This window comes from Oncorhynchus masou, chromosome 18, assembly GCF_036934945.1.
Source record: "Oncorhynchus masou masou isolate Uvic2021 chromosome 18, UVic_Omas_1.1, whole genome shotgun sequence".
NCBI lineage: Eukaryota > Metazoa > Chordata > Actinopteri > Salmoniformes > Salmonidae > Oncorhynchus > Oncorhynchus masou.
Window position 1 is genome coordinate 37,268,510 of NC_088229.1, and position 27,295 is coordinate 37,295,804.

Consider the following 27,295-nt stretch of genomic DNA (forward strand, 5'->3'; position numbering starts at 1 on the left):
ATAATAAAGGTTTTGCATCCTCCAGTTTGCGTCAGATCCCTGAATAGTTAAGAGGCGGTTCCTCGATTTGCTTCGCTCTCAGAGACCCGTTGCAGTTTCTATGTGTGAAATTGCCTTCACATCTTTAAATAAGTCTATCGTTTTTTTCTTGCCCAAAAGCTTTATGTTTGGCAACTTAATTTTGGCAATTTATTGTAGGCTACACTCAGAAAAAGGGTTCTAAAATGGTTATATAGCTTGCTTCATAGATGGCAGCCCTAAATATTCTAAATATAACCCATATGTTCATTTATTTTTTAATGGGGGTTCATTAGGGTTCTATATTGAACTTTTAGGGGTGCCAATATGAAGCAAGCGATATAACCCTTTTTGGTTCTATATATATAACTTTTATTTTAAGAGTGCAGGTTATTAGATGCATTGTGAATCATTTTAAAAGCCAACATGTATATGATCCAATGGCTGAGCCTAATACAATGCTGGAATATGCATGTGGCAATTCACACTATACATGTCTACTTTGCCAAAAGTCATCTCCATTCGATTTAGCTGAACTTTGCTGTGTAATGTATAGCCATTCTCTTGCAAATGGGGGCGAGTTTTCCTCTGGAGAAAAACAGTTTATTGCAGGTAATTGTATAATTGCTTCACTAATTGTTGTTAACAAGTTCTCGAATACTCCAATTATTACAGCACTCTTTGTCAGGTCCCCCTGGCAGGCATACATGACAATAGACTGTCGTGGTTAATGAGTTACTCGAGGGAGAAAAGTCAAAGTGGAGGGAAAAAGTCTGAGGTCCTTTTATAAACATACACTTAACTTGTTATTTAATGGTACGTCATTATCATGCCCATTTTGGACACAAGTCGCTCGTTGAGCTATTATCATGGAGAGGTAACCAATTCTTTTGAGAGCTGCAAGAAAGGGAGTGACGGTATAACCCAGTTCAAGACATTTTTAAAGCCCATGCAGGAAAAAAAATCTCGACTCATTCAATTCGTTTAACATTATATTAAATATATAAATATCTGTATTCAACATTCTGAGTAGCCTCCATATTCTGAACTCGCCTATAACCAGTGATAACTGATATAACACACCGCGTAATTAACGTGAAATCATTCCAGTGTGCGCTTGCAACAACAACAAAAAAGAACAAAGTTTGCCATGTTGCCAAGTTGCCATGCTGAAATCAGGTTTTACACGGTGCATGTTAACTCAGAGCGTGAAAGCGACGACATAATGCAGAGACCAGAACAAAGGAAGAGAACCAGTCTTCATACACCAAAGCAGAGCGGTCAGATTTCATACTGATTAAACGTTGCATTATCACTTGGAAAACATAGCATCGAAATTGCGGCACCAATTTTTCGGCACATTTTACGCAATTTGAACAGCATACAGTACATCCGGAAAGTATTCAGACCCCTTGACTTTTTCCACATTTTGTTATGTTACAGCCTCATTCTGAAATGGATTAAACAGTTGTTTTCTTCTCACCAATCTACACACAGTACCCTATTATGACAAAGCAAAAACAGGTTTTTAGACATTTTTGCAAATGTATATAAAATAGAAATACTGAAATACCACATTTACATAAGTATTCAGACCCTTTATTCAGTACTTTGTTGAAGCACCTTTAGCAGTGATTAGAGCCTCATATGACGCTACAAGTTTGGCACACCTGTATTTGTGGAGTTTCTCCCATTCTTCTCTGCAGATCCTCTCAAGATCTTTCGCTGCACAGCTATTTTCAGGTCTCTCCAAAGATGTTCAATCGGGTTCAAATCCGGGCTCTGGCTGGGCCACTCAAGGACATTCAGAGACTTGTCCAGAAGCCACTCCTGCGTTGTCTTGGCTGTGTGCTTAGGGTCGTTGTCCTGTTGGAAGGTAAACATTTGCCCCAGTCTGAGGTCCTGAGAGCTCTGGAGCAGGATCTCTCTGTACTTTTCTCTGTACTTTTTTTTTTCATCTTTCCCTTGATCCTGACTAGTATCCCAGTCCCTTCTACTGAAAAATATCCCCACAACATGATGCTGCCACCACCTTGCTTCACCGTAGGGATGGTGCCAGGTTTCCTCCAGATGTGACGCTTGGCATTCATGCCAAAGAGTTCAATCTTGGGTTCATCAGACCAGGGAATCTTTGTTTTCCATGGTCTTAGAGTCATTTCAGTGCCTTTTGGCAAACTTCAAGTGGGCTGTCATGAGCCTTTTACTGAGGAGTGGCTTCTGTTTGGCAACTCAACCATAAAGGCCTGATTAGTGGACTGCTGCAGAGATGGTTGTCCTTCTGGAAGGTTCTCCCATCTCCACAGAGAAACTCTGGAGCACTGTCCATCGGGTTCTTGGTCACCTCGCTTACCAAGGCCCTTCTCCCCAATTCCTCAGTTTGGTCAGGTGGCCAGCTCTAGGAAGAGTCTTGGTGATTCCAAACTTCTTCCATTTGAGAATGATGGAGTCCACTGTGTTTTTGAGGACCTTCAATGCTGCAGAAATATTTGGGCATCGTTCCCAGATCTGTGCCTCGACGCAGTCCTGTCTCGGAGCTCTACGGACAATTCCTTCGACCTCATGGCTTGGCTTTTGCTCTGACATGTACTGTCAACTGTGGGACCTTATATAGATAGACATGTGTGTGCCTTTCCAAATCGTGTCCAATCAATTGAATTTACCACAGGTGGACTCCATTCAAGTTGTAGAAACATATCAAGGATGATCAATGTAAACAGGATGCACCTGAGCTCAATTTCGAGTCTCATAGCAAAGGTTCTCAATACTTATGTAAATAAGTATTTCTGTTTTAATTTTTTTTATACATTTGTTACAATTTCTTAAAACCTGTTTTCACTTTGTCATTATGGGGCATTGTGTGTAGATTGAGGGAAACAAAAATGTAATCAATTTTGGAATAAGGCTGTAACGTAACAAAATGAGGGGAAAGTCAAGGGGTCTGAATACTTTCCGAATGCACTGTATATGGCCTTTAAAGTACAATTTGTAGGCATAGGCATAGCTTTATAAATATAGGCTATATTTTTTTTATTTTGACCATGATATGTAATCACCTTGATTCAAAACAGTAAATATCGAATATCAGTAAATATTGAGTTCAATGATTAGTACAACATAGGCTTATAGGTTATTGTTTTCCATTCGTTAGTTTCGGCTTATTGCATGTTCGATTGGAGTAATTAATCATACAAATTAGTCTGCGAGGCTCATTAATATTTGTGCATTGTGTAGCCTATTCATTATGCAAGCTATTATACAGGCCAACTGCGGGCTACATTGCATGTATTTTAAACACTACAATTAAGATTACTTAACTTTTTTTGAGTAAGTTCATGAAAATTATACCACTGTGGAAAGTATATAGGCATATGCGTAGGCCTTATTAGGCTATTAGGCTACTGTTCTAATAAAACATACTTTTCTGAAAAAACTGTCCAGGAAATATTCCCTGACACAAACCTAGCAAGGCCTATCTTTAATCCACTGCCTTTCTCAACTCTCTTTAACAACTCCCTTTCAAAGACTTACGGGACAATGTGGTTTTGTGTTTGAAAGTGAGAGAAATCTTTGATACGGCCCACTTTTTGTGGACACAAAACGGACAGAAGAAAAGATCCATGGCCTCTCAGTAGGCATATATACTGCCTTCTTTTCAGGGGCGCCTTGTCCCTGAACTGAATACACTGAGATGTTAATGCCTAAACCCTCTCTCTTTCCCCGCCATTTGTTCCCGCGCGCTTATTGTCATCTGAACACATCCATTGTGTCTGGAATCAAACTTGAGAGGACTTAAGCAACTTTGAAAGTAGTCTGTAGAATCTCCATTGAGCATGTCGCGTGTCCAACAAATGGCATGGTCCCGTTTCACATTCGATTTTTTACTTCGGCTGTTATCAATCATTTACACCACAATTATAGGCTACATAATATATGGCCAACTTGCACGATACTTCCGCTGCCACTTTATTTAACGTCACAAGAATTTCAAACTTTTAGATTTTTATAAGAACAAAAAAGCTGAAGATAGAAAGTGTCTAATATTGTGGCAATAATGTATATTTGTTCAGGGTTGGCTGTACTTCAAGGAAAAGTCCCCGATTCTCCAGGTCTCCGTATATTGTCAATGTCTGTGATGCGCAAAGCAGTGCAGGTGGGCTAGTTCAGGCGGTTCAGCTGGCATGACTTTCCCAAGGGTTGTTCCTTTTGAGGGCGCAGTGTGAAGAATCTGGAGGCAAGGGCCTCAAGACAGGGGGCGGCCCACCGATTCTCCTCGGTGCCTGAGAAGACAAAAGTGGCAATGCATTATTTCTGAATAAAACAAAAACATAGGGAACACATATTCACATATTCACCTCTGTATAATGTAATGGTGGATATCGTTGAGATAGGCCTAGATATGCTTTATGGTCGCAAGACGATTTAGTGTGTGACCATAGGTTTTTGCAACAGGTGTCTCAGATTCTTGTATCACCAGAAAATCGAAATGTTGTGGAGACATGGAGAGAATTTCCACGGTACTGCCTTTAACCTCATTGGCGTGAAACTCCGATATAAAAGAATCAATAGCAAGACCTGGTATGAGTCCTCAAACCGAGCAAAACACAATTAACATCAACACATTATGGGCTAATTTTCTACGCTTTTCTGTAAAATCTCACCTCACACGTTGAATGTTGAAGCCTACTGATATGTCTATAGGCGTGTCGGTATAGGTTTACATTTAGCCTTTGGAAATTGCATCAAATTTCAAAGAACATGTAGTCATTTTTTATAATTTAGTTGACAGAACATTGACATTAGCTCACCATACACTAATTGAAGGCTATGAAAATAGCTAAAATAATAAGGCAAGCATTGAAACCTACTTTCCCTAAAATGTTTTAATTTAATTTAATTAATCTATGTTCCAGATATGGTAGGCTATAATATACCTTTATTTCCTCAATTCATTAAACGTGTTGATATAGTTAAACGCCTATAGATAGTTGCTAGTTGTTTTTTGGAGACAATGCAATTTTCGCAATGACTGTGCTTCTTTCCATAAATAGCATAACATTATAATAATATATTAATATTTAGATATTAGATATTTACGCTGTTAGAGGTCCAAGATATGCCGCCTTTGGAAATGATACGCGTTCAATAGATTATTCGTTGAGAGCTCTTGGCTGATTGGTTGTTTGGGGCTGTCAAAGCAGCGCTCATCTCGGCGCGCGCGACCCACAGGGCATTTGTTGCATTGAGATGTTAAGTGGGGGACGTTATAAATCGGCTCCGGAGGCAGAATTCCTTCACTCGTGCGCCAGGAACAGTTCAGGCAGTAGGTCAACAACATCTGTTAGCAAACCAGAAACTACCTTCAGAATGGTGTCGACATCCGATTGTGTAATCAAGACCAAAATTATAAACGGGAAAAAGGTGTGTAACCTATGTTACTACATGCATGCTTTATTGGCAAGTAATAATAGCTTTCAGACAAATTAATGTCAAAAACGAATATTTTAAAGTAACTGATGGATTGTTTGTTAATGCATTAATTATCTTTTTTTTGCAAGGTATCCAAACCATTGATGGAGAAGAAAAGACGAGCGCGCATAAATAAATGTTTGGACCAGTTAAAATCTCTGCTGGAGAATTATTACACCAGCAATGTAAGTAATACTTCGAATCTAGTAGGTTAATTGATACAAACCAATCGTGCTTTAGTGCTTAGTGGCTAAATATATGCTCCTTTTCAGATTCGAAAACGCAAACTCGAGAAAGCGGACATCTTGGAACTAACTGTAAAGCATCTGAGAAATCTTCAGAAGATCCAGAGTGGTGCGTTAAATCCATAACAACTATTTGTTATCTCGTTCTAGACCTTGCCTCGATAGGCTGGCCTATCACTATTAGCTTCTACCAGCAATTATTCCATCTACTGTCAAGTGACATTTTCGTCAGGCTGGGTTTTACGCATGGTGCCATATTTACTCAAAATGTTCCTCTCATTTTCTACAGGATTTTCCATGAACTCCGAGTATGCTGAATACCAAGCTGGCTTCAGGAGCTGCCTAGCAGGCGTGAACCAGTACTTGCAAGACAACTCGAGTGGGAGCAGCAGTCGTTTGACCATGCTGACGCACCTTTCAAGCAGCCTGCACTGCGCCGGAGGACAGGCTCAGAACTCCAGCACCGCGGACAGCGACACGGTAGCAAAACATGTGCTGCCCGAAACTGTTGTGTGCTGCCCGATGCAAAGACGTCTTCCTTCGATAGTTGGGCACGAAGTGAGCAAGGCATCGACCACACTGCCCCTCGCCCGGTGCATCAGGGCGCTCGAACCTTACAGCGCCACGGTGCGCGTGTCCGAATCCAAACCTACTAAACTCTCCGCAGGGACCAGTCAAGTCATAGTATCCACAAATAAGATTAAACTAAATAACAGTCTCAGCTCATGCTACAGAAACAAGTGTCTCTCAAATGGTCAACACAGCCATGCAGTTACCATGCACAATGTTTGGCGTCCTTGGTAGCATGTTGAATAGAGATTTATTTGAACTGATAAATACTTTGTGTAGTATTTGCACGGTGTAGATTTGTATTTTCTAAATACTGTTTTTACTATTGTACAGATTTTAAAAAATTGTATCAATAAAATCAAAGAACTGAAAGAACTAAATAAGCCGTTTGTTGTCTTATTTGGTAGTGGACTGGGCAAGTGAATGGATGGGAAACTCACACACACATTTCTTTATGAAAGTAATAAGTCATTCTGTAACCAATTTGTACAATACAGAATAAAATGCAATAGTAACAATGCATTTTTTCACCTAAACTCATTTTGCAAGCCAAATAGGCCATTCTTCATCATCTAAATATTTAGCTTCAGTCTCTGAAGCAGCCATTACCTTAGCTGGCTTCATAGGGCTACTGAATAGACTCGAATAAGACTCTTAATACAAAAGCTTTGCAAAATTCCCAAAATGTATTTTTACTTCGTAAAAATGCTTTACCCTAACCCCTCCCCCTGTTTGAACTTGGAGTCATTCTTCTAACCTCTCCATGGTTGCTCACATGGAGTGATTTATTCATCCTTGTCACTGACTGACATGGTTAAAAGTGTGTTTTATACAGATGTAGGATCTTAAAATCACCCTGTTGCAAGAGAACGTTGCTGCAATGCAGGACATTTTAAAATTGTAGTGTATTTGAGATTTGAAAAGGCTTCTGAAGTTAGTAATTTCCACTTTGACATTTCAGACTTGATTTTCCACATTTGCTGCAGGATTATTTTCCCGCTGTAGCAAACAAAACAGTCTCACATTAACATCTTACATATGTAATGAAAATTGTTTCGAATCTGCAGTACGCCTAGTTAGTAAACTGGAATATAAATTAGCCACTTGGCTGGTGGGGAAAGTTATCGGTCGCACATTGTTTTTATTAATTTAGCCTATTATTAAACAGGGGTGTGTCATCCTGTACCAAAGTCCAAAAGCATATCAATAAATTCGTGTATGAAGTTGCACAGGGAGCTGTGCCACCAGGTGCTTGATACAGGTTTAGAACATGCATTCAAATGGTGGCGGATCTCACCAGCTTCTTCGTTCGAAAAAGCAACATTGGGACTGGGCAGGGGATTACGTTTATTTTAATATCTATAACTTGACCATTTTATATTCTATTGTTGTTTTTTCTTCTTTATTTCGACTGCAGGTAAAGATATAAACATGGCTGTCACCTGTTGCTGAAACGATTGGCATCGGGTAACCTTGGCATTTGGTTCCCAGGGGTACCCCATGTTCCCAGTAGTGCCACATCCATGATAAAGCTCAAGCTGCTATGTATTAACATTGTCAATGAAGCTATAGCCTATATCAGTCCCTTACCTACATTGGCAATGTTACGACATTGGCCTAAGTAACCAGTGAGGAAACAAATCTGGGGGGTTGTCAACCGCCTAGGGCGCATCCCATGACGCGCCATTCATCTCATTGTTCTCCAGTTTTACGCATAACTACCGAAACAGCAGCGCGCAAATTAGGTTCTTGTTGAACAGCACAGCAATTTTCTGCTACTAATTATTTACATGCACGTTATCTGCTTTCTCGTCTCATAGGCCCCATGTTATCTTAAACGCTATGGAGGTTTGGGATTCATTGTGGACCAGACGTTGGTTTTGGAAGCTCATACATATAAGAATAGTCGCTTAATTTCACTTTCATTTAGTCAGTTTGGGTAGGCCTATATATCCTAAAGTTAGCAGGCTACTCATAAAGATGTATCTATAAAGCCGGCCCAAACTGACCCCAAAAATAAAAGTTGGTTTCTTTTGGATGGAAAACAGCGTTTCCGCTGCTATAGTGGGTTGGAGGTCTAGCATCAGTATCATAAAATGGCTCTCTTTTCATGTCGACTAAGGTTGGAGAGGATGGCACCTTGCAGCGAGGAGAATCACTGAAACGCCCATCGCTCTTTCAGACGGTATTGCAGGCCTGCTGCGTGCTGGGGACGTTGACAAGGCATGGGTTCCCGAAGAAAAGGACGCCTTCCAGCAATGTGAGAGAAAAAGAAGACAAAAAAGACTGGATCAAGTTGCTTGTGTGCAAACTCTGACCCACACGCTATTTGTAGACTGCGCGGCCCACATTAATGGCCTATATCTCTATGCCTTTTATTAGTAGGCCTACACCATGCATCCATGTGTTGGCCGTCATAGCCTACATTTTGTACTAAATGTTCGTTTATATCTAACTTAATAAGAGTTGGGTTTTAGACGATTGTGACCAGGGTCGCCTATTTAGAGCAAGCCGTTTTCAATATAGGAAGACCCACTGCAACCATATGGGCCCAAAAGTCCCGCTGTTGCGCTTTTAGTGAAGTGAATACATGGAGATGTATAGGCTAAAGAACCTACCAAAGCCCTTGAGTTTGTTTTACTTTAGAAAAGCCAAGCCACGTGATGTGCACACTGAATGCACTGAAACTTTTAAGAATTTCTATGAACTCGTCTCAGCGTTGTTTAAATAAGCTAGTTTGGTTTGCACCATAATAGTGGTGCATCAGAGCCGAAACACAGAGAATGGAAAATAAAAACGTATTTGCATTAGACTGTGCCCAGTCAAGCGCCCATAAGAGGCAGACGTGTAGGCCTGGCCTATATACAGCGATGCAAAGAGCCATGCCCCGTGTCCACCGAGCCTTTCAACACCCTGTGGTGGACTAGAGAGATGTTTTTTCAGGTGGAACGTTTGGTCTATGACCAAGGTGAGGCATATTCGATATTCTCTTGGCCATTTTGTTTATAGGGCTACACTAAAACGAAGAGTGCAAAATAGCCTCAAATCATCTAATTTGAGAGAAACTGGATAAAATCCCATCTATTTTAAGGATAGAATCCTTTATTGAAACAATAACAAAGCATAGTCCCCGCCCCTGTTTCGCTAAAAAGCTAAGGGATGGGGTGAAGAAATGTAACCACTCTTAAATTCATAGACAGAGTTATGGATGCAAGGACTGACCATCCATGATATACAATGTCACATTTTAACCATGTTTTGAGGCTATACAGTGTTCGTTTACATTGAAGTTGTTTACAAACATTGGAGTAAAACAAGTTTATTATTGGGTTGTGGTGGGGAACGACAGTTGAACTAAACTCATTTATAAGTTACATTCTTCAAGAATCAATGGGTAGGCTTATGTATCATTAATTTATACAATTATTCTAGCGTTAAGTAATAGGACTAACATGGGTTAAATACTCGACTACCCCCATTCCACCAACAAAAATGTATCATAATTAGGCGTATGTATAATCGTTGCAATTGGGTGTATTAACCATGAGACCAGGTCGCAGCACGACTAGACTTCCACAATACCGTGGAATTTCCCTTCGAGATGGATAAAGACCCATGTCGAGGCTCACAGGCTGTGGGTAAGTTGTGAACAAGGTGTGGGCATTCTCCAAGGAAACGAGGGTGAGGGGCTAGACGTAACTGAATCTGCGGAGTCAAGCGTTCAAAATACCTGCTAAAAAATGATGATCGTGTAAATTTAGGCTACTGTTTTTAAGGGGCGAGGCTTACGATACGTGAATTATGGACCAGACATGACTGCATGCGTGAAATGGCAGTGTTCAGGGGCAACTTGAGGATGTTCTTCAGCCTCATACAGAGCTAGTCCTGAAAATAATCACATGAAGTTGGAGTGCTAGAACTGTCTATTGAATAAACTACATACTCAAATTGCGCATGCCGACCACATCTGGACCGCGAGCCCATTAAGAAATGTGAGTGCATAAGAAATATGTCAAAAACAATATATGTCGAAACATCTGCTTTATTTTTTTCTGGTCCGCACAGAATAATATCTCGAATTATCTCAAAGAAGTGTGAACATCAATTCAATAAAACCGTGTTGTGAATCAAACTCTAATATGGTTGATGTGCACCTCACGGAAAAAAACAAAAACAAAAAAAACATTCAAAATACAAACGCAAAACACACTTTCAACGATTTCAAACTAATAAAGTGTTTTTTTTCCCACTGCAACTTTGATTCGAAATAGATCTTTATCCTTTTAACAAAACCATCATCTGAGCAACAAAAACACCAAATATTGTTCATAGGATTGACAGTCATAAAAGCTTTAACAGAGCAGGATATGTTACAAAATTAGATTCTGATAAATAGGTAGGCTACTGTAAACACAGAGAAAAACATAATGCAGAAAAGGTCAATGACGTGGCATATTTCGAAAAGGGAATATAAAGACGGCAATACTTTCAAAGAAAGGTGTTCACATTATGATATTCATTTGAATATTGAACAATGGGTGAGAGGTGCACAATTAACAGGCTAACCTAAATTAATAACCTGGACTTTGGAGCATGACTTATGCTATAGAAACAAATTAGCTTAAAGTGTATGCAAAACATTTGTAAGCAAAGTATTATGATAATAGCACACTTTCTATGAGGCACACACACATTATACCTTATAAGTGCATTTATCTAGCCTGGGTACCAGTTTCTGAGGTCAATTGAACTCGACCAAAACAATGGGAATACCATGGAAACGCGTGGGGGAAAGATGCTGTCTGGGAAAGATCCCTAATCTCCTCATTGTCCAACAACAACATTTGCCTACATTTAGGCTATTGTTTATATGTGTATTTCACACTATGTTGGGGTAAACATCGGAGTATAATGCTTGTATGGATGTCAACCCCAATACATGTCCATCATGTCATCATCATAAATCAACTGCTTAAAAACGACTTTGACTAATGTCACCGATTTCTGTATGCTAATTTAGCTATGCTATCAGTTTATAGGAATACCATTTAGCAATTAGTAGTCACTTCTAAACCTGAAAAGGGACAACTAGCCGAACTGTTATGCAACGAAAAGAGTCAAAAATATAAAAATCGGACTTTAGTAATCACATTGTGTGCCTGTTACAATGCATTAATCATGACGGATTTGACAAATATCCTTATTGCTTATTACTGATGAATGGGTTTTTATTTATTTATTTCTGCTTGTATTTATATTTTGATTTGTGTATTTTCTATAATGTATGTAATTCATGGCTCATCTGTAAAAGAGACCTTGGTGTCAGTATGATTTCCTGATAAAATAAAGGTACACATATATACATAACAGAACCAGTCAAAAGTTTGGACACATACTTATTCAAGAGTTTTTGTTTATTTTTTTTACTATTTTCTACATTGTAGAATAATAGGGAAGACATCAAAACTATGAAATAACATATATGGAATCATGTAGTAACCCGAAAAGTGATCAAAACAAATCAAAATATATTTTATATGAGGTTCTTCAAAGTAGCCACCCTTTGCATTGATGACAGCCGTTACACACACTTGGCATTCTCTCAACCAGCTTCACGAGGTAGTCACATGGAATACATTTCAATTAACAGGTGTGCCTTGTTAAAAGTTAATTTGTGGAATTTCTTTTTGCCTTTGAGCCAATCAGTTGTGTTGTGACAAGGTAGGGGTAGTATACAGAAGATAGCCATATATGGTAAAATACCAAGTCCCTATTATGGCAAGAACAGCTCAAACAAGCAGATAAATTACAGTCCATCATTACTTTAAGACAAGGTCAGTAAATTATTTGAAAGTTCTTTGAAAGTTTATTCAAGTGCAGTCGCAAAAACCATAAAGTGCTATGATGAAACTGGCTCTCATGAGGACCGCCACAGGAATGGAAGACCCAGAGTTACCTCTGCTGCAAAGGATACGTTCATTAGAGTTAACTGCACCTCAGGTTGCAGCCCAAATACATGCTTCACAGAGTTCAAGTAACAGACACATCTCAACATCAACTGTTCAAAGGAGACTGTGATAATCAGGCTTTCATGGTCAAATTGCTGCACAGAAACCACTACTAAAGGACACCAATAATAAGAAGAGACTTGATTGGGCCAAGAAACACGAGCAATGAACATTAGACCGGTGGAAATTTGTCCTTTGGTCTGATGAGTCCAAATTTGAGATTTTGGTAACCAACCGGTGTCTTTGTGAGACGCAGAGTAGGTGAACGGATGATCTCTGCATGTTTGGTTCCCTCGTGAAGCATGGAGGAGGTGTGATTGTGTGGGGGTGTGTTGCTGGTGACACTGTTTGTGATTTATTTAGAATTCAAGGCACACTTAACCAGCATGTCTACCACAGCATTCTGCAGGGATACGCCATCCCATCTGGTTTGCACTTAGTGGGACTATCATTTGTTTTTCAACAGGACAATGACCCAAAACACACTGTGTTAGGGCTATTTGACCAAGAAGGAGAGTGATGGAGTGCTGCATCAGATGACCTAGCCTCCACAATCACCCGACCTCAACCCGATTGAGATGGTTTGGGTTGAGTTGGACCACAAAGTGAAGGAAAAGCAGCCAACAAGTGCTCAGCATATGTGGGAACTCCTTCAAGACTGTTGGAAAAGCATTCCTCATGAAGTTGGTTGAGAGAATGCCAAGAGTGTACAAAGCTGTCAAAAAGGCAAAGGGTGGCTACTTTGAAGAATCTCAAATATAAAATATATTTTCATTCGTTTAACACTTATTTGGTTGCTACATAATTCCATATGTGTTATTTCATAGTTTTGATGTCATCACTATTATTTGACAATGTAGAAAATAGTAAAAATAAAGAAAAGGTGTGTTCAAACTTTTGACAGGTACTGTATATACATATCCACTTTGTTGAATGTGCACCAATCGAGCGTGTTTCTATTCCCCATGGTCTGCGTTCCATTGACCTCTTAACCGCATTTATGTCATATGCCAAATGTTTAGTTTATATGCCAAATGTTTGGCATATGACACAGAGTACAAGGAGTGGAATGTTAGCAGAAAGAGACTGGTACCCAGGCTAGCATTTAACTCCATACTCTTATAGTGCATTATAATGCATATTATAAGCTGTCATAACTCCAAGTAGTTATAACATCCTTATAATACATCACTATGATGCATTATAATACCAATGTGTGTGTGCCTCATAGAAAGTCTAGAATTTTTTACAACATAATGAGGCTATAAAAGGGTTAATTGGGGCACACTGCAGTTGAAAGTACTATCACTCCATTTAATGAATTGATCTGCAAACCTACACAAAACTTGTCTAAATACATTCATGTCAAATGTAAAACTTAGGATTTTAGAACTGCCAAATTAACATATTTGGGGAATATTACATTTTAAAGTTTAAAACATTTGTAATAACAAGTTATCAATAGTATTCAAATCTTTCCAGCATGAGGAAGACTCAGTTGCCTTGGTCCATCATGCCTCAATGGTCTTATACACCTGATGGGCCCCGATTTCAAGTGTTTACCAAAACACCATCTAGAGTTTTGTAAGAATTTAAGCCAAGGATGTCAAAGCAAAAAGGAATATAAATGTGTACCCACACCACCAGTGAACCACATATTCTATAAACACTGGAGTGCATTGGTGGTGGTGAATTTAATGAACACCATTCACGTTCCTTCAGCCATGCTTGGCTTCACTTCTTACTGGCCACCCTTTGGCATGTCAAACATTCTCTGAAAAAGCACCTCGTTCTAGTCGAGGTCACCCAGAGAACCTGTACTTCTATTCATGGTCCTTCGATCCAGATTCACTGATTGGTCACAGTTAAAGCAATAGAAATAGAATCCCTAGAACGGGGAAGACCCTCAGACTATTGCAGTTTGACTGTACCCTCATTGACTGACATGGAATTCTATTTCTATGGTGCAAGTATGTGCCAGTAGCAGATTAAAGCTCCATCCTGGACTGAATGTGGCCCTCATCCTTTTTAACAGACACTATTTTAGACTATTTAGATGCAGCTCAGCAAAAGGAGGCATAATCCTAATTTGAGATCTGCATGCATAGTTTTACCTCCCAGAAATATCACATTGACATCAATGACTGATTTATGTGAATGTCTGAGTTACATCTTTCAAATTGGGATATGGCAGATGTTTTGGACATGAGCCATTGGGTGCATCTCAATAGTGTAGTGACTCCCTCTCCTCGTCTCCTTTCTTCATCCTCACTGAGCTGAAAGAATGGGAAAGGTTTAAACTGATTGCAAGATTTACTTTATCATTTGATATCTGTGCCGATAGAGAGGAGACAAGGAGGCTTGGAGACCAATTCAGACTATTGAGATGCACCCCTGGTCTGGAGGATTTTCCTCTGCACATCCTGGTGCTTCCTAAAAGGGCCACTGGGGCCAATCTAGGGATATACAGATTGACCAACACTCTGTTGCCAAGTGTCAAGCACCATTTGTGAGGTTAAGCTACTGTTAACGGCTGATGTATATCATATTATGTATGTCTGCATGAATATCTGTGCGTGTGCTGACCACTGTTACAAATTTGTAATCATAAATATCGAATGACAGTATTTATAAGAGGAAACAAGAAAACATCCCAGTCAAATCCTCAATGAAAGAACGAGGAGCACACCAAACCATACATCCAATGTACCTGTAACTTTCATTATGTACACGTCACATCCACTCCACGCCGAGTTAACTTTTTCAAAGTGTCTAAGGGACGTCATGGTAGAAATTCTTGTTACACAACCATGTAGAAAATGACACTGAAGTGAGGCAATTGCAATAATGTCTTTGTATAGGATATTTAACGATAGGCCACAACACAACATCAGAGGGCTTCCTTCATGAAGAAATAAAGTTTTGTATGTTTCCTAAAAACATTCCCTCTCTTCCTTGTTTATTTTGATCAAAAATCTAGCAAATGCTCATCCATCAAATAGACACGTCATAACCACAACAAATAAGAACATGGCCTGTTTTGGCCTTGCCCTCTCAACTCATAACACCTTACACAATATCTGAGATTTTGAAGTGCAAAAAAATATCAAAATACTAATCCCCCCCCCCCCCCCCCAATCCTCGTACAATAAATGACACAAAACAAAAGAGTGGAATATGCACAAGATTAAAAGGAGATGTCAGTATGGGTTTACTAAAAGCAATGTGTTTGAGTCACTATGTGGTGGAGCTCACTGCCTCCCAGGAATTGCACAGCCTCTTTCAAAGTTGCTACGTTGTCTAGCCTACCAGGTACTAAAGCAAAGGTAGGCAGGTCATGAAATGTGTACAAAGCTTTAAGGCCAATAAAACAGAGTATAAGTCCTGGCTTTGGGAGTTTAGTGTGGTTGAAAAAAATCAACCATTATTTAGGATATACCAGTATGAAATCTTTCCACCACCCCAATGCCATGGTTCTGTAATAATAATACTAATAATATTAATAATAAAAACGTTCTCTACTCTATCTAGGTGGCAGATCCTATGGAATCTGAGTGAAATGTGATATATCCCGAGGCTGATGCAGAAGGTGAGCTTATAAAACTATTTGTGCTCCCTTTACTGTCTCCCATAGTCAGGTGCTTGTGTCCCCCCCAGTCGGGCCCAGCTCTGTGGGCTCCTGTCCTGCTGGGCCTGTGAGACGAGTGCTCCCCAGTCCGCAGGCTTTGCCCCGTGGGGACTAGTTCGCCTTGGCGCTTCCCCTCCCGCCGGTGCTCACGGAGGGATCCTGAACGGCATGCCCCGGAGCTTTCCCCACCGCACGCCCTGTCTGCCCTGTGTGAGCCATCTGGTGACCCTCCCCGACTACAGCTCCTGCCATGCTGCGAGAGGCGACGCAGTGCATGGGGCTCACGCTCAAAATCAGTGAGCGGGAAATGCGGATACAAGATGATGTGCTGCTCATAGACGTCTGGGATGAGGGAAATGGTGGAGGTGCGGCGTGGGCTCTTCATGGGACTGGGAAGTGGGGTCTCATCGATAAAGTTGATGACCTCGTCGCGGCTAAAGCAGCGCAAATCTGCCTCCTCGTAGCGCTCGCCACCGCTCACCCGCGGCAGCTGCTTGAGCATGTGCCCACTATCCTCTGAGCGCCGGCGCTTGCGGTGTGGGTGGCTCTCCTCGTGGTAGGAGACCGGGCTGCTCCTGCGCCTCTCGTGGCGTGGCAAGCTGGAGTTGTAATGGACCATCCCCATCACGTCCTCCGTGGAGCCCCAGTGGTGTAGGTAGGAGGGGATCTGGCCGCTGGTCCACATGTCGGTTTCGTCGTGGGAGAATCTTCTTGTAGGGGGTACCTGACGCAACACAACACACAGACCAATAACATCAGCTTGTATGGGGAAGGTGAGGCCTGGATAATATGCATATGAAAATGGCTATACATTCATACATTTCGATGAAAAAACAACAGCAATACATTTTGTTTCTCTTACTGCCTAAATCTACAAATGCAAAGTTCTTTAAATGATTTGGTGTTAAACATTAGGCTGTTTTCTAATCAACAGTTGTCTTCTCTAACATGAGTCATTAATGCAACTCAAGTAACACATATTTGTTTTTGAAACTATTATGACAGTAATACAGCACTACTATAACAACTAACTTGTCGGGCTAAACGGCATTCTATTCCAAATTGATACTCACATTCCACATTGTTCTGAGAACTAAGTAGGAGAGACATAACGTCAGCTTTTAGTATGGGTTTGTCAATGAGAAGATACACAGCACAAAACTAATATCAGAGTGCCACTATGTGGTGTCTTTTGGTAAATGCAGAAATGAAACAGCAGACGATACAGTAGCGTTGAGTGAGAAGTTTGACCAACAGGGGGAAGCAAAGCACGAGTAGTAGTTGAAAATGAGGAATGACAGGGGAAGGATGGGGAATGTCATCCCAACGAGATGCAACATGGCAAATGAAAAAGTCTGATTCTGTAAATATAAGCCATTTGAGAATTGCACCAACAATTCTTAAATGGAGCCACATGTTAATGTTATTTAAAAAAAATATTTTTTGAAATGTATTGACAAATTGTAGCACCCCAAATATTAGGCAACAATATGTAGTTAATATATCTGTTTCAATGCCATGACATGTATTTAGTTGTAATACAAACACATTTGTTTTATTGATAATTATTTATTGATAATTATTTTCCATTATACAGTATTGACTGCTAAAACACAGACTGTATCTTAACCAATTACATACTGAGTGCACAAAACATTAGGAACACCTTCTCTTTCCATGACAGACTGTGAAGGTAAAATCCAGGTAAAACCTATGATCCCTTATTGATGTCACTTGTTAAATCTACGTCAACCAGTGTAGATGAAGGGGAGGATACAAGTTAAAGAAGGATTTTTAAGCCTTGAGACAATTGAGACATGGGTTGTGCATGTGTGCCATTCAGAGGGTGAATGGGCAAGACAAAATATTTAAATGCCTTTGAACGGGATATGGGAGTAGGTGCCAGATGCACCGGTTTGAGTGTATCAAGAACTGCAACGCTGCTGGGTTCTTCATGCCCAACAGTTACCCGTGTGTATGAAGAATGGTCCACCACCCAAAGGACATCCAGACAACTTGACACAACTGTGGGAAGCATTGGAGTCAACATGGGCCAACATCCCTGTGGAACACTTTCGACACCTTGTAGAGCCAATCCCCCGATGAACTGAGGCTGTTCTGAGGGCAAAAGGGGGTGTAATTCCTAATGATTTGTACACTCAGTGTATAAGATGTACTATTTAGACAAAACAGAATCAATGGTTTAATGAGTCAATGTGGTGAAATGATAGCTACTGTATACATCTCTGTTTCAATAACTATCCCAAAATAGAATAGACTCGATCCTACTAGAAAATAGAATGAGCGTGACTATCAACAAGAGACTGAATCAGGAGATCAAATTTCAGTCTATATCATATCATAGGCCCATAGATTTCATGGCTAGGCCTACTAATTTGAAGTCCAAGTTGCCAGATAAGAAACGTCGGCCAACTGGCAGCTTGTTATAATGCAGCCAGCTATCATAAACCATTTATAAAACAACATGAATATTTGATGTCTAAATCTAAGGGCTACACCTCCTGTGTGCTACTTTCTTGTTAGCATTACACTGTGCTGTGCTACATGTGGTTTTGCTAGCAGCTATTTGCGACATGGAGTAGTCGAGAGCCCAATTGGGTGATTGTTTTGCAAAAAGAATGGAACAAAGATGACACAGTGGTAGATGTCTTGTGGGGGTGACTGTAAGTCTGGGTTGTGTTAGGTAAAAAGGCCATGGCCATTCTTAGTTTAGGTCTCCAAATTCAGCCTTCAAAAGCCTTCATTTCCTCTCCAATCCTGTAATTATGCTGCTCTTTTAGTTCATTTTTATCTGGGCCACACGGCTGCACGCACACACACTCACGCACACATTGTGCGCAAACTCGCACACACATGCGCGCAAGCACTCGCGGTTGTGGTTTGGTTGATTGTAAGCTCTTGAAGACTGCATGTTGGGAGAGCAGCATTGGGGTTTCTAATAATATGTCAAAGAGGAGCATTTCACAGCTCTACAACTGACTTGCTTTGAGCCCGGAGTCAATAGGACTCAATAGGAGTCAATGGTACTCAATTGGAGTCAATGGTACTCAATAGGAGTCAAAAGTACTAAATAGCATTAGCACGAGCAAGCATTTGCATTGTTTTAGCAGAGTGGTTCAGTCAAGGATATTGGAAGTCAGCATCAGCCCTATCACCTCATACTATTCTGGTACTTCTATGTTTAACTTGTGATACTACGATGAATAGGTTGGAGGTCTGTGAAAGACCCACCTATAAACATTAGAGACTTATCTGCAATGAAGGTGAAAACAACTGATGGTCATATTTGCCAAACATTAGTCAGCCAGATATATGCTTTTTGACCTTTCAATGCCATGTCTAGATAGGAAATATCAGTTAGCAAAATGTAAAATGATTCCAGCAAGATCAAACAATAAGATAGATATTATAGTAGGCCAAAGGGCCTCTTTCACCATGCACATTGTTATCTGTATTTGAAGTGAAAAATCAATCAATTGATGAAATAATAAAAATCAATGGAAATATACCTGCAAATACTGCATTTTATCTTCCTGTAGTTGCAATGGATACCCTTGTGGGACCCCCATTTCTAAGGTTGAGAATTCGTACTTGGCAATACGGTCTACCGTCATGATATCAGCCGCGGAGCTATAGTCATATGGTCTGTCATATATTAAGTCCGCATGAATTCCTCCATCTTGGCTGTTTTCTGCAAAACGCAGAAAAGCATACGCGGCGTCAGGATTAAAGACCAACGTACTCAAAATACACAGACAGACAGACAGACAAGACGAATAGATAGAGACAATTCATCTTTCTCTTTTTTGGGGGGGTGTCCGCTGGGGTTCCTAATCAAACAGGAGTCACTGTAGCCCTCAAGACATTCTTGCACTCTGAGTCTTAAAAAAAAAATCTTTAAGTTAATATTTTAAAAGAAAAAAAATATTCTAGTATGAACCATTAAGTGTTATATATTTTTATATTCAGAATACTTCAGACTATCACGATATTTTATATTATTAACTAGTGCCTTTTTTTGTTGTCTTTGTGGCATTCACAGATCTTTGCTTTTGTGAAAATAATTTCCGATATTGTTGTGAACTTAGTCTGAAGTGTTTCGAATAACAGGGAACATAACACTAAGTGGGTCATTATGTTGTAGATTGTGACTAAATGATTGTGACTAAATGATCTCTGCAACAAGATGCCCTATGGCTCAGAGGGTTGAACAGTGCATTTGAAAAGAATCACTGACTGAAAATCATGACTGTGGGCGTTTACCGAATAGAAAAATACAAAACAACTCCTTCCAAATTCAGAGACCCTGTCCAGAAATAAGGATATTAATCTTTCAAAAACTGGGGCTTATCGTGAGAACCATAATACTACAAATCAAAGGAATACTTTCAAGTAATCATTTTACATACTGTATAACTTGTCAGGCAAATTTAGGATCAAAAGAAGAATTGCATTCGATTCAATGAGAGGTCAATTGGAGATCGGTGTAAAATGCTGATCTTAGGACAAATGTTGGCCGGTAGGATGGAGGATGAGATTGGCTATTTGCACAGGCAGCATAGCATGCAAGTCAGTAGCTTTGGAAACAAGAAACAACCCTTATACATACAACTGTATTGTGATATACAAGGCAAGCCCTCTGAAAAATAAATAAACGCTAGCAACATTAAAACCACACAGAAAATACATTGTCCTACATTTGAGTTTTTTGCCTTATGCTAAACAATCAACATGGATGGACATATAGAAAGGGAGGTTATTAAAAAGGTGTGGGAGTTAGAAAGAGGGGAGAGGGGAGATATTAAGTTGAGTTTAAACAATTTCATTGCAAGAAAAGGCAAGTTATTTCACAGGGTTCATTTCAATTTGCAGGTTTTTAACATTGAGGATTTTTCGAGTTTCTTCTTCTTATTTTGATCTCATATCAATATAGAATAGTTCATATCTACCCAATCCACAGTTAACAAACTATAGGGGCGATTACGTTTATCATGTGACCTAACTTTAAAGTTAATTAGGGACCACAACTTGGGTAAGTGTCTGTGTATTCCTGAATTTTAAATATATGTATTCTTTGGATCACTAAGCCATTTTGGTTTGTCAAAATGGCCATCTCATTTGCATAATTGTATCTCATTTGCATAATTTGAGGGAATATTTTGAACGAGATTCCTTGTGATGTCTAATAGGCCTACAGCCAACATGGACAGGAACAGTTTAGTGCATTTCCAAAAGAGTATTGAGTCATCCCGGCAGTATCTGTTTACACTCATACATTAGCCCAAAAAAACTTGATAGGTGTGTGTACAATCATGCTTCGATGTGTATCATAGATTTAAGAAAAACGCATACCAGAATCTCATAGGATTGGAAATATGACCATCGTGCTGAAATGTACTGCAATTTTTTTATCTAGTTAAAGTCCTTCAGTATTGGTTTGGTTGTAAATCTTCATAAATCCTCTCTTTATTCATACGTCGTGTGTCAGGGTGTTCTAGGCCAGGGAAAATTTCACAGTTTGAAAGCATTCAAGTGAAACAAAGTCAAATTCTGCGGGGAAAGTATGTGCTTTTCCAGCAATATCGTGTAACAGTCCGAGAGCATAGCATATAATTCACTCTTTTTAAATGAGCCCACTAAGAATAAAACCACAAAATGTGGCTATAAGTCCTTCCTACAGACACTTTTTGTTTGGTCACTTCCTCTCCACTTGGAGAAAAAGGTCCCATGATAGGTCACATGATAAATTAGACCACATCAAATTAGACCGATCACATAAGGACCCGCGGATGGCTACATATGACCACATTAAAGGAAAATGATATATACTGAATCAAATCTAGCGTTGTAAGCTGAACAGACATCACTCTCAAAACAAGGTCTCTCCAACCCTGCTCCCGGAGAACCTTCTAGGTCTGCTTATTTCAGTTGAAGTTTATCTACAATCAATCATGCTCAATTCGTGAATTTTACTACTTTCGACAGAACATCACCATAGACCTACATGGCGCCCCCAATGTAAATCAATTGCCCGATTCAGAATTCAAATCCAGTTTTATATCTTCTGAATCCATTCACAGATGACTATCAAATCATCCATTCATAAATCAACCAAGGCCAAAGCTAAGATTGGGCTTGTGCACTAAGGTGAGACGCCAGCAGAGGCTTCAGGACTGGGGGTTGCTGACCTCTACACTTATCCCCCACTTAATCAAATGCCCACAGGTCCTAAGCCAGTTCTCCAGGACCAGACTTCCAGACCTCTACCCCCTACCTCTTACCCCCCCCCCCTCATGTTATGAAGTCACCATAGCCAGGGATTGGAGGGGGTAGATGGTGGACAGATGGAACCTGGCCTGCTCCACCTCCCCCTCCTCGCCTGTTTTACCTTCGTCCACGTCGTCGTTGGACATGATGGCCACACACTTCTCCCAGACCATGCGCACGTCTGCGCGGTAGCGGTCGCACGCCCACAGGAACATGGGCAGCAGGATGGACTGAGCGATGGAGCACCACAGCACGCACAGCACCATCCAGCTGTAGGAGTGGTCATACTTCAGACTGGTAAAGCTCACCACCTGCATGAGAGGGATAGAGGGAGGAAGGGAAGATGGAGGGCACAAGGCATAGTCCGGTGAACATCAAGTACAAAGCGAAACTACTACAATACCCAAGCGGATATTTTTCCAACAGAGCGGTTTATGTTTACATCTCAAGAAACACCAGCAGAGAAGTGTGTCTGTGGTGCCTCTCCCTGAGCAAAAGTGTATAGTATAGTATAGTATAGTATAGTATAGTATAGCAGCGTAGAGTAGAGTAGAGTATAATATAGTATAGTGTGTTCCAGGACCAAAGCATGTACTCCTTTTCACTGGGCCTTGACACTTTAATCAAATTGATTAATTCAACTAATTAAGCAGCCTGAGCAACAGGGCATAACATTTACTTTTCGGTTCACCAGCCACTGTGGCAGGTAGATTTAAGTAGATTTAAAAATCTACCAGCCACTCAGATTTTTTACCAGCCAAAATACTTTCCCCCCCACTAAAATTACACCAACAAAACAGAAAATAAACGGATGAGCATGTTTTGTAATGTTTAAAAAAATAAATGATGTATTACTAGTAATAATTAACTAATGTGGTATATTGAATAATTATACATTTTGTGACATAAGTCTTTTAACCAAAATATCACAGACAAACATTTTCACCTGCCCCTTTATGGGCGGGAGGTTGCCGTGGTAGCATGACTCCAGTCATGTTTGTGCATGTGAAATTGAGTCTGATTAGTAGTTTATGTGTCTGATTAAGTGTCTTCTCTTCCCTAGCAGTTGAAACTCAAACGGAAAAACAACCTAACTTGTGAACAAAACAATGTAAATAGCCAAGAAACACAAGGACAAAGTCTCACTTCGTTTCAAGTAAATGAGTTCAACTTTTATGCCTGTGTGCAGTGCTTCTAAAAATGAATCTTTCACTCAGCTCTTCATGTGCGAAGAGGCCCCATCCAGGCAGTGTTGCAGCGCAAGGTGGAATAGGCTATATAGGATTCATAGTTCTTTGACTTTGTGCGTAGAATTGACCAGCTATCAAATGTCGGAAATACTTTGAAAACCACTGCAGCATGTATTTTATTATAAATGCGATCATGCTTGACTATTTTTATTCACAAAATACACATCTTACTTGCCAATGCCAAAATCTACCTGCATTTGGCAGGTGGCATGTGCTACATTTTAGGCCCTGCTGAGCGACGTCCCTGGTGTAATGAGTCAACTTCAGGAGCACAATGGAGGGTACATCAATGAGCCACTCGATTAGGCCGATTAGATCACTCTCAACCTAATCTACATCTTCATTAGATGTAAGATACTGCAGGGTTTTTCTGGATAAAAAGGGGATTAAGTGGTGGGCGTGACAACGGGCGTGGCAATGGGCACAGTCGGCACAACAATATATCTTTTTTTATGTTTTATTTTTTTAAATAAAAATTCTGCAATTCTCTGAATTTTTCGATGGAGCCAAGTTACACTATATATAAGAAAGTACACTACACGGCAAAAGTATGTGGACACCTGCTACAACTAGCTAGCACTGCAGTGCATAAGAAAATAGTTTTGAACAAATGAATTCCTTCTTAAATGAAGGAGAAGAGAGCGAGAGAGATATTTATATATATATTTGTAAATATTTATATATTTACAATTTCACTTAATTAGCCGAATGCAGCTAGCTAGTTTAGATTACTCAAACACCCGGCTCAGACAGAGAAGGATGCTATGTTACCTAGCTGGCTATGGCTATCCAACACTGGAACTATTCCAAGTCAAGGTAAGTTTTTGTTTTTATTAATTTATTGCCACCGGCGCCTGCTAGTGTAACTTCTAAACTGCTTGCTAACTGTACACTGTACTGCATGATTGTAGCAGGTTTACTAACGTATTAACTCTAGTAGCTATGTTGAATATAACATTAGCTAATATGGTGGCAATGCTGTAGGCTGTGTGTAGTGGTTATGATATGAAGGTTTGGCTTGGAAAGTTTTTTTTCACCTGGTCACATACAGCTGATGTGTTGTGCGTTGAAGTCCACAAGCGAAGGGAAAAGGTGACAGGAGGAGTTATCTATCGATCAAAGGGATCATGCTGTTTGTATGTGGCTGCTATGAAAGTGAACTGTGTTTGAGTGTGATCAGGGGTGTATTCATTCCACCGATTCTGTTGAAAAACAATTCTTAAATGGAAACAAACAGAACAAAACAGGAATAAACATACCTGAATTTGTTCAATAGAAACTCTCGTTGGACTGATGATGACACCCTAAATCAGCTAGATGCAGGCAAGATTGTGCAAGGCGGTTTTGAATGTGTCAGTGTCTGTCACCTTGATTACTCAAAATTCTCTTGACCTGTGCACCTACGCTCTAAACTTTCATTCATAGGCTAGGTTGTAGCAACCTCATGATGGGAAATGGGACCTGACCATGATGGGACCTCATATCGGGAAAATTCTAGTATCGTGTAGTAGCCCAAACCTATCAATGTTAAACTGAGCTGGGTGAATGGAATATGAATGACAGTCATTCAATATGTTGTAATAGAAATAAGGCCCTGCTCATAAAAAAAAGAATCGCCTTTCCTCATCTTAAACGGCACCGACTACCCCTGGATTCTACACATTCTGTCATGTAGCTGTGTAACGGCTTTCTTGAGGTGAAGGAGAGGCGGACCAAAACGCAGCGTGGTGGTTATTCATGGTTCTTTAATATTGACACTATACATGAATAAACTAACAAAACAAGAAATATGAATAAACTAACAAAACAAGAAATGTGAAAAAACCAAAACAGCCCTATCTGGTGCAAACACAGAGACAGGAACAATCACCCACAAACACACAGTGAAACCAAGGCTACCTAAGTATGATTCTCAACCAGAGACAACTAATGACACCTGCCTCTGAATGAGAACCATACTTCGCCGAAACATAGAAATACCCAAATCATAGAAAAACAAACATAGACTGCCCACCCCAACTCACGCCCTGACCATACTAAATAATGACAAAACAAAGGAAATAAAGGTCAGAACGTGACAAGCTGAGAGAACATTTGCTGTTTTAAAGATGATTTCCTGCAATACTATGCATTTTGCCATGGCTAATGCTGTGTTATTTTGCTCAAACTTAATAACAAAATAAATTATGTTAAATTAATTGTTTTTGGAAATTTCAATTCCCCTGACTGTTTTATTTTGGCAGTTTGGACTTCCGTAAAAATGCTTAAGGGGCCCGCCTAAGGGTTTCTAAGGGTTTCTATGGCAGGCAAATCCCTATACTGTACACCGCAAGCCAACAGACCACCCAATCACAATGAATCAAGTCAACAAAATCATTAGAGGACAGGCTTATTAGGGCTTAGTACTAAATACTAAATCAAGTTAATAAAATAAAATTCACATTTGCCTTTGAATACACAATCTGTGAGATTTCCCCAATTCAATGTTCAGTTCAATTCAAATAATGATTGTTAAAGACTGTAACACCCTTTGAGCTTAGTAAACTGTCATACCCTATCATAAACCAAGGATGTACGCCTATTACTCATCGTTGTTGTATTTAGGCATTTTAGTTTTTATAAACAAACAACACAATGTATAGCTTTGAAATACGTTTAAAACCATCATGTCGATCTCAGAGACTGTCAGTCCTTCCTTGCACCGATAGATCAGTCTGTGAATTTGAGAGGGGTTACATTAAACCATCCCTCTAAGCTTACTCAAACTAAAGTGGCAGGGTCAGGCTGTTAAAATCACAGATTGTGCCTTTAAGCACCATAATAAAGGCACCGACATGTCTCCCCTCCAGCGGCTACACTTGGTTTGACCTCTGAGTGGGGAAGTCACAGTTCCTCTCAACACAAGGCGATACAGTCAGATTCAGAGAGACAGCATGAGTGTATAACTATCATCATCACCATCATCACACACTCTGCATGTACCATCATACTATATACTAGCCTTGCCACCAGTCTGTTTCTGCTATCATTCCACTCCTTGTAATCTGTCATTGCCAAACAATGACATGGAGTACAAGGAGTGGAATGATAGCAAAAACAGACTGGTACCCGGGCTAACCCGCTACGTTAAGGTTGCTGGATCAAATCCCCGAGCTGACAAGGTAAAAATCTGTCGTTCTGCCCCTGAGCAAGGTAGTTAACCCACTGTTCCCCGGGCGCCGAAGACGTGGATGTCGATTATGACATCATTGTACAACCATCATTATCATTAGCATCCCACTCTTCATGGATCACCATCATCATGCACTCTACATGGATCACCATCATCATGCACTTTACACGGGTAACTATCATCATGCACTCTCCATGGATAACCATCATTATGCACTCTACATGGATCACCATCATCATGCGCTCTACATGGATCACCATCATCATGCACTCTACATGGATCACCATCATCATGCACTCTACATGGATCACCATCATCATGCACTCTACATGGATCACCATCATCATGCACTCTACATGGATCACCATCATCATGCACTCTACATGGATCACCATCATCATGCACTCTACATGGATCACCATCATCATGCACTCTACATGGATCATCATCATGCACTCTATGGATAACATCATCATGCACTCTACATGGATCACCATCATCATGCACTCTACATGGATAACCATCATCATGCACTCTACACGGATAACTATCATCATGCACTCTACATGGATCACCATCATCATGCACTCTACATGGATAACCATCATCATGCACTCTACATGGATCACCATCATCATGCACTCTACATA

The 27,295-nt window shown here is 40.1% G+C and overlaps 1 protein-coding gene across 3 annotated transcripts in view; it reads right to left on the reverse strand.

Annotated features, from left to right (window-relative positions):
* Positions 1-15,452: 15,452 nt before the first annotated feature.
* Positions 15,453-27,295, reverse strand: part of LOC135504514 (probable G-protein coupled receptor 153) — a 56,454-nt gene continuing 44,611 nt past the window's right edge. For 2 of the 3 annotated variants that reach the window (XM_064923170.1, XM_064923171.1), the window contains exons 4-6: positions 22,345-22,534; positions 19,466-19,647; positions 15,453-16,659 (exon numbers count right to left, since the gene is read on the reverse strand). In XM_064923170.1, coding sequence (XP_064779242.1) covers positions 15,835-16,659; positions 19,466-19,647; positions 22,345-22,534 — 1,197 coding nt within the window. In that variant the 3' untranslated portion in view covers positions 15,453-15,834. Of the gene's footprint in view, positions 16,660-17,008; positions 17,029-19,465; positions 19,648-22,344; positions 22,535-27,295 lie in introns of all 3 variants that reach the window. The other variant, XM_064923172.1, reaches the window with a different exon arrangement.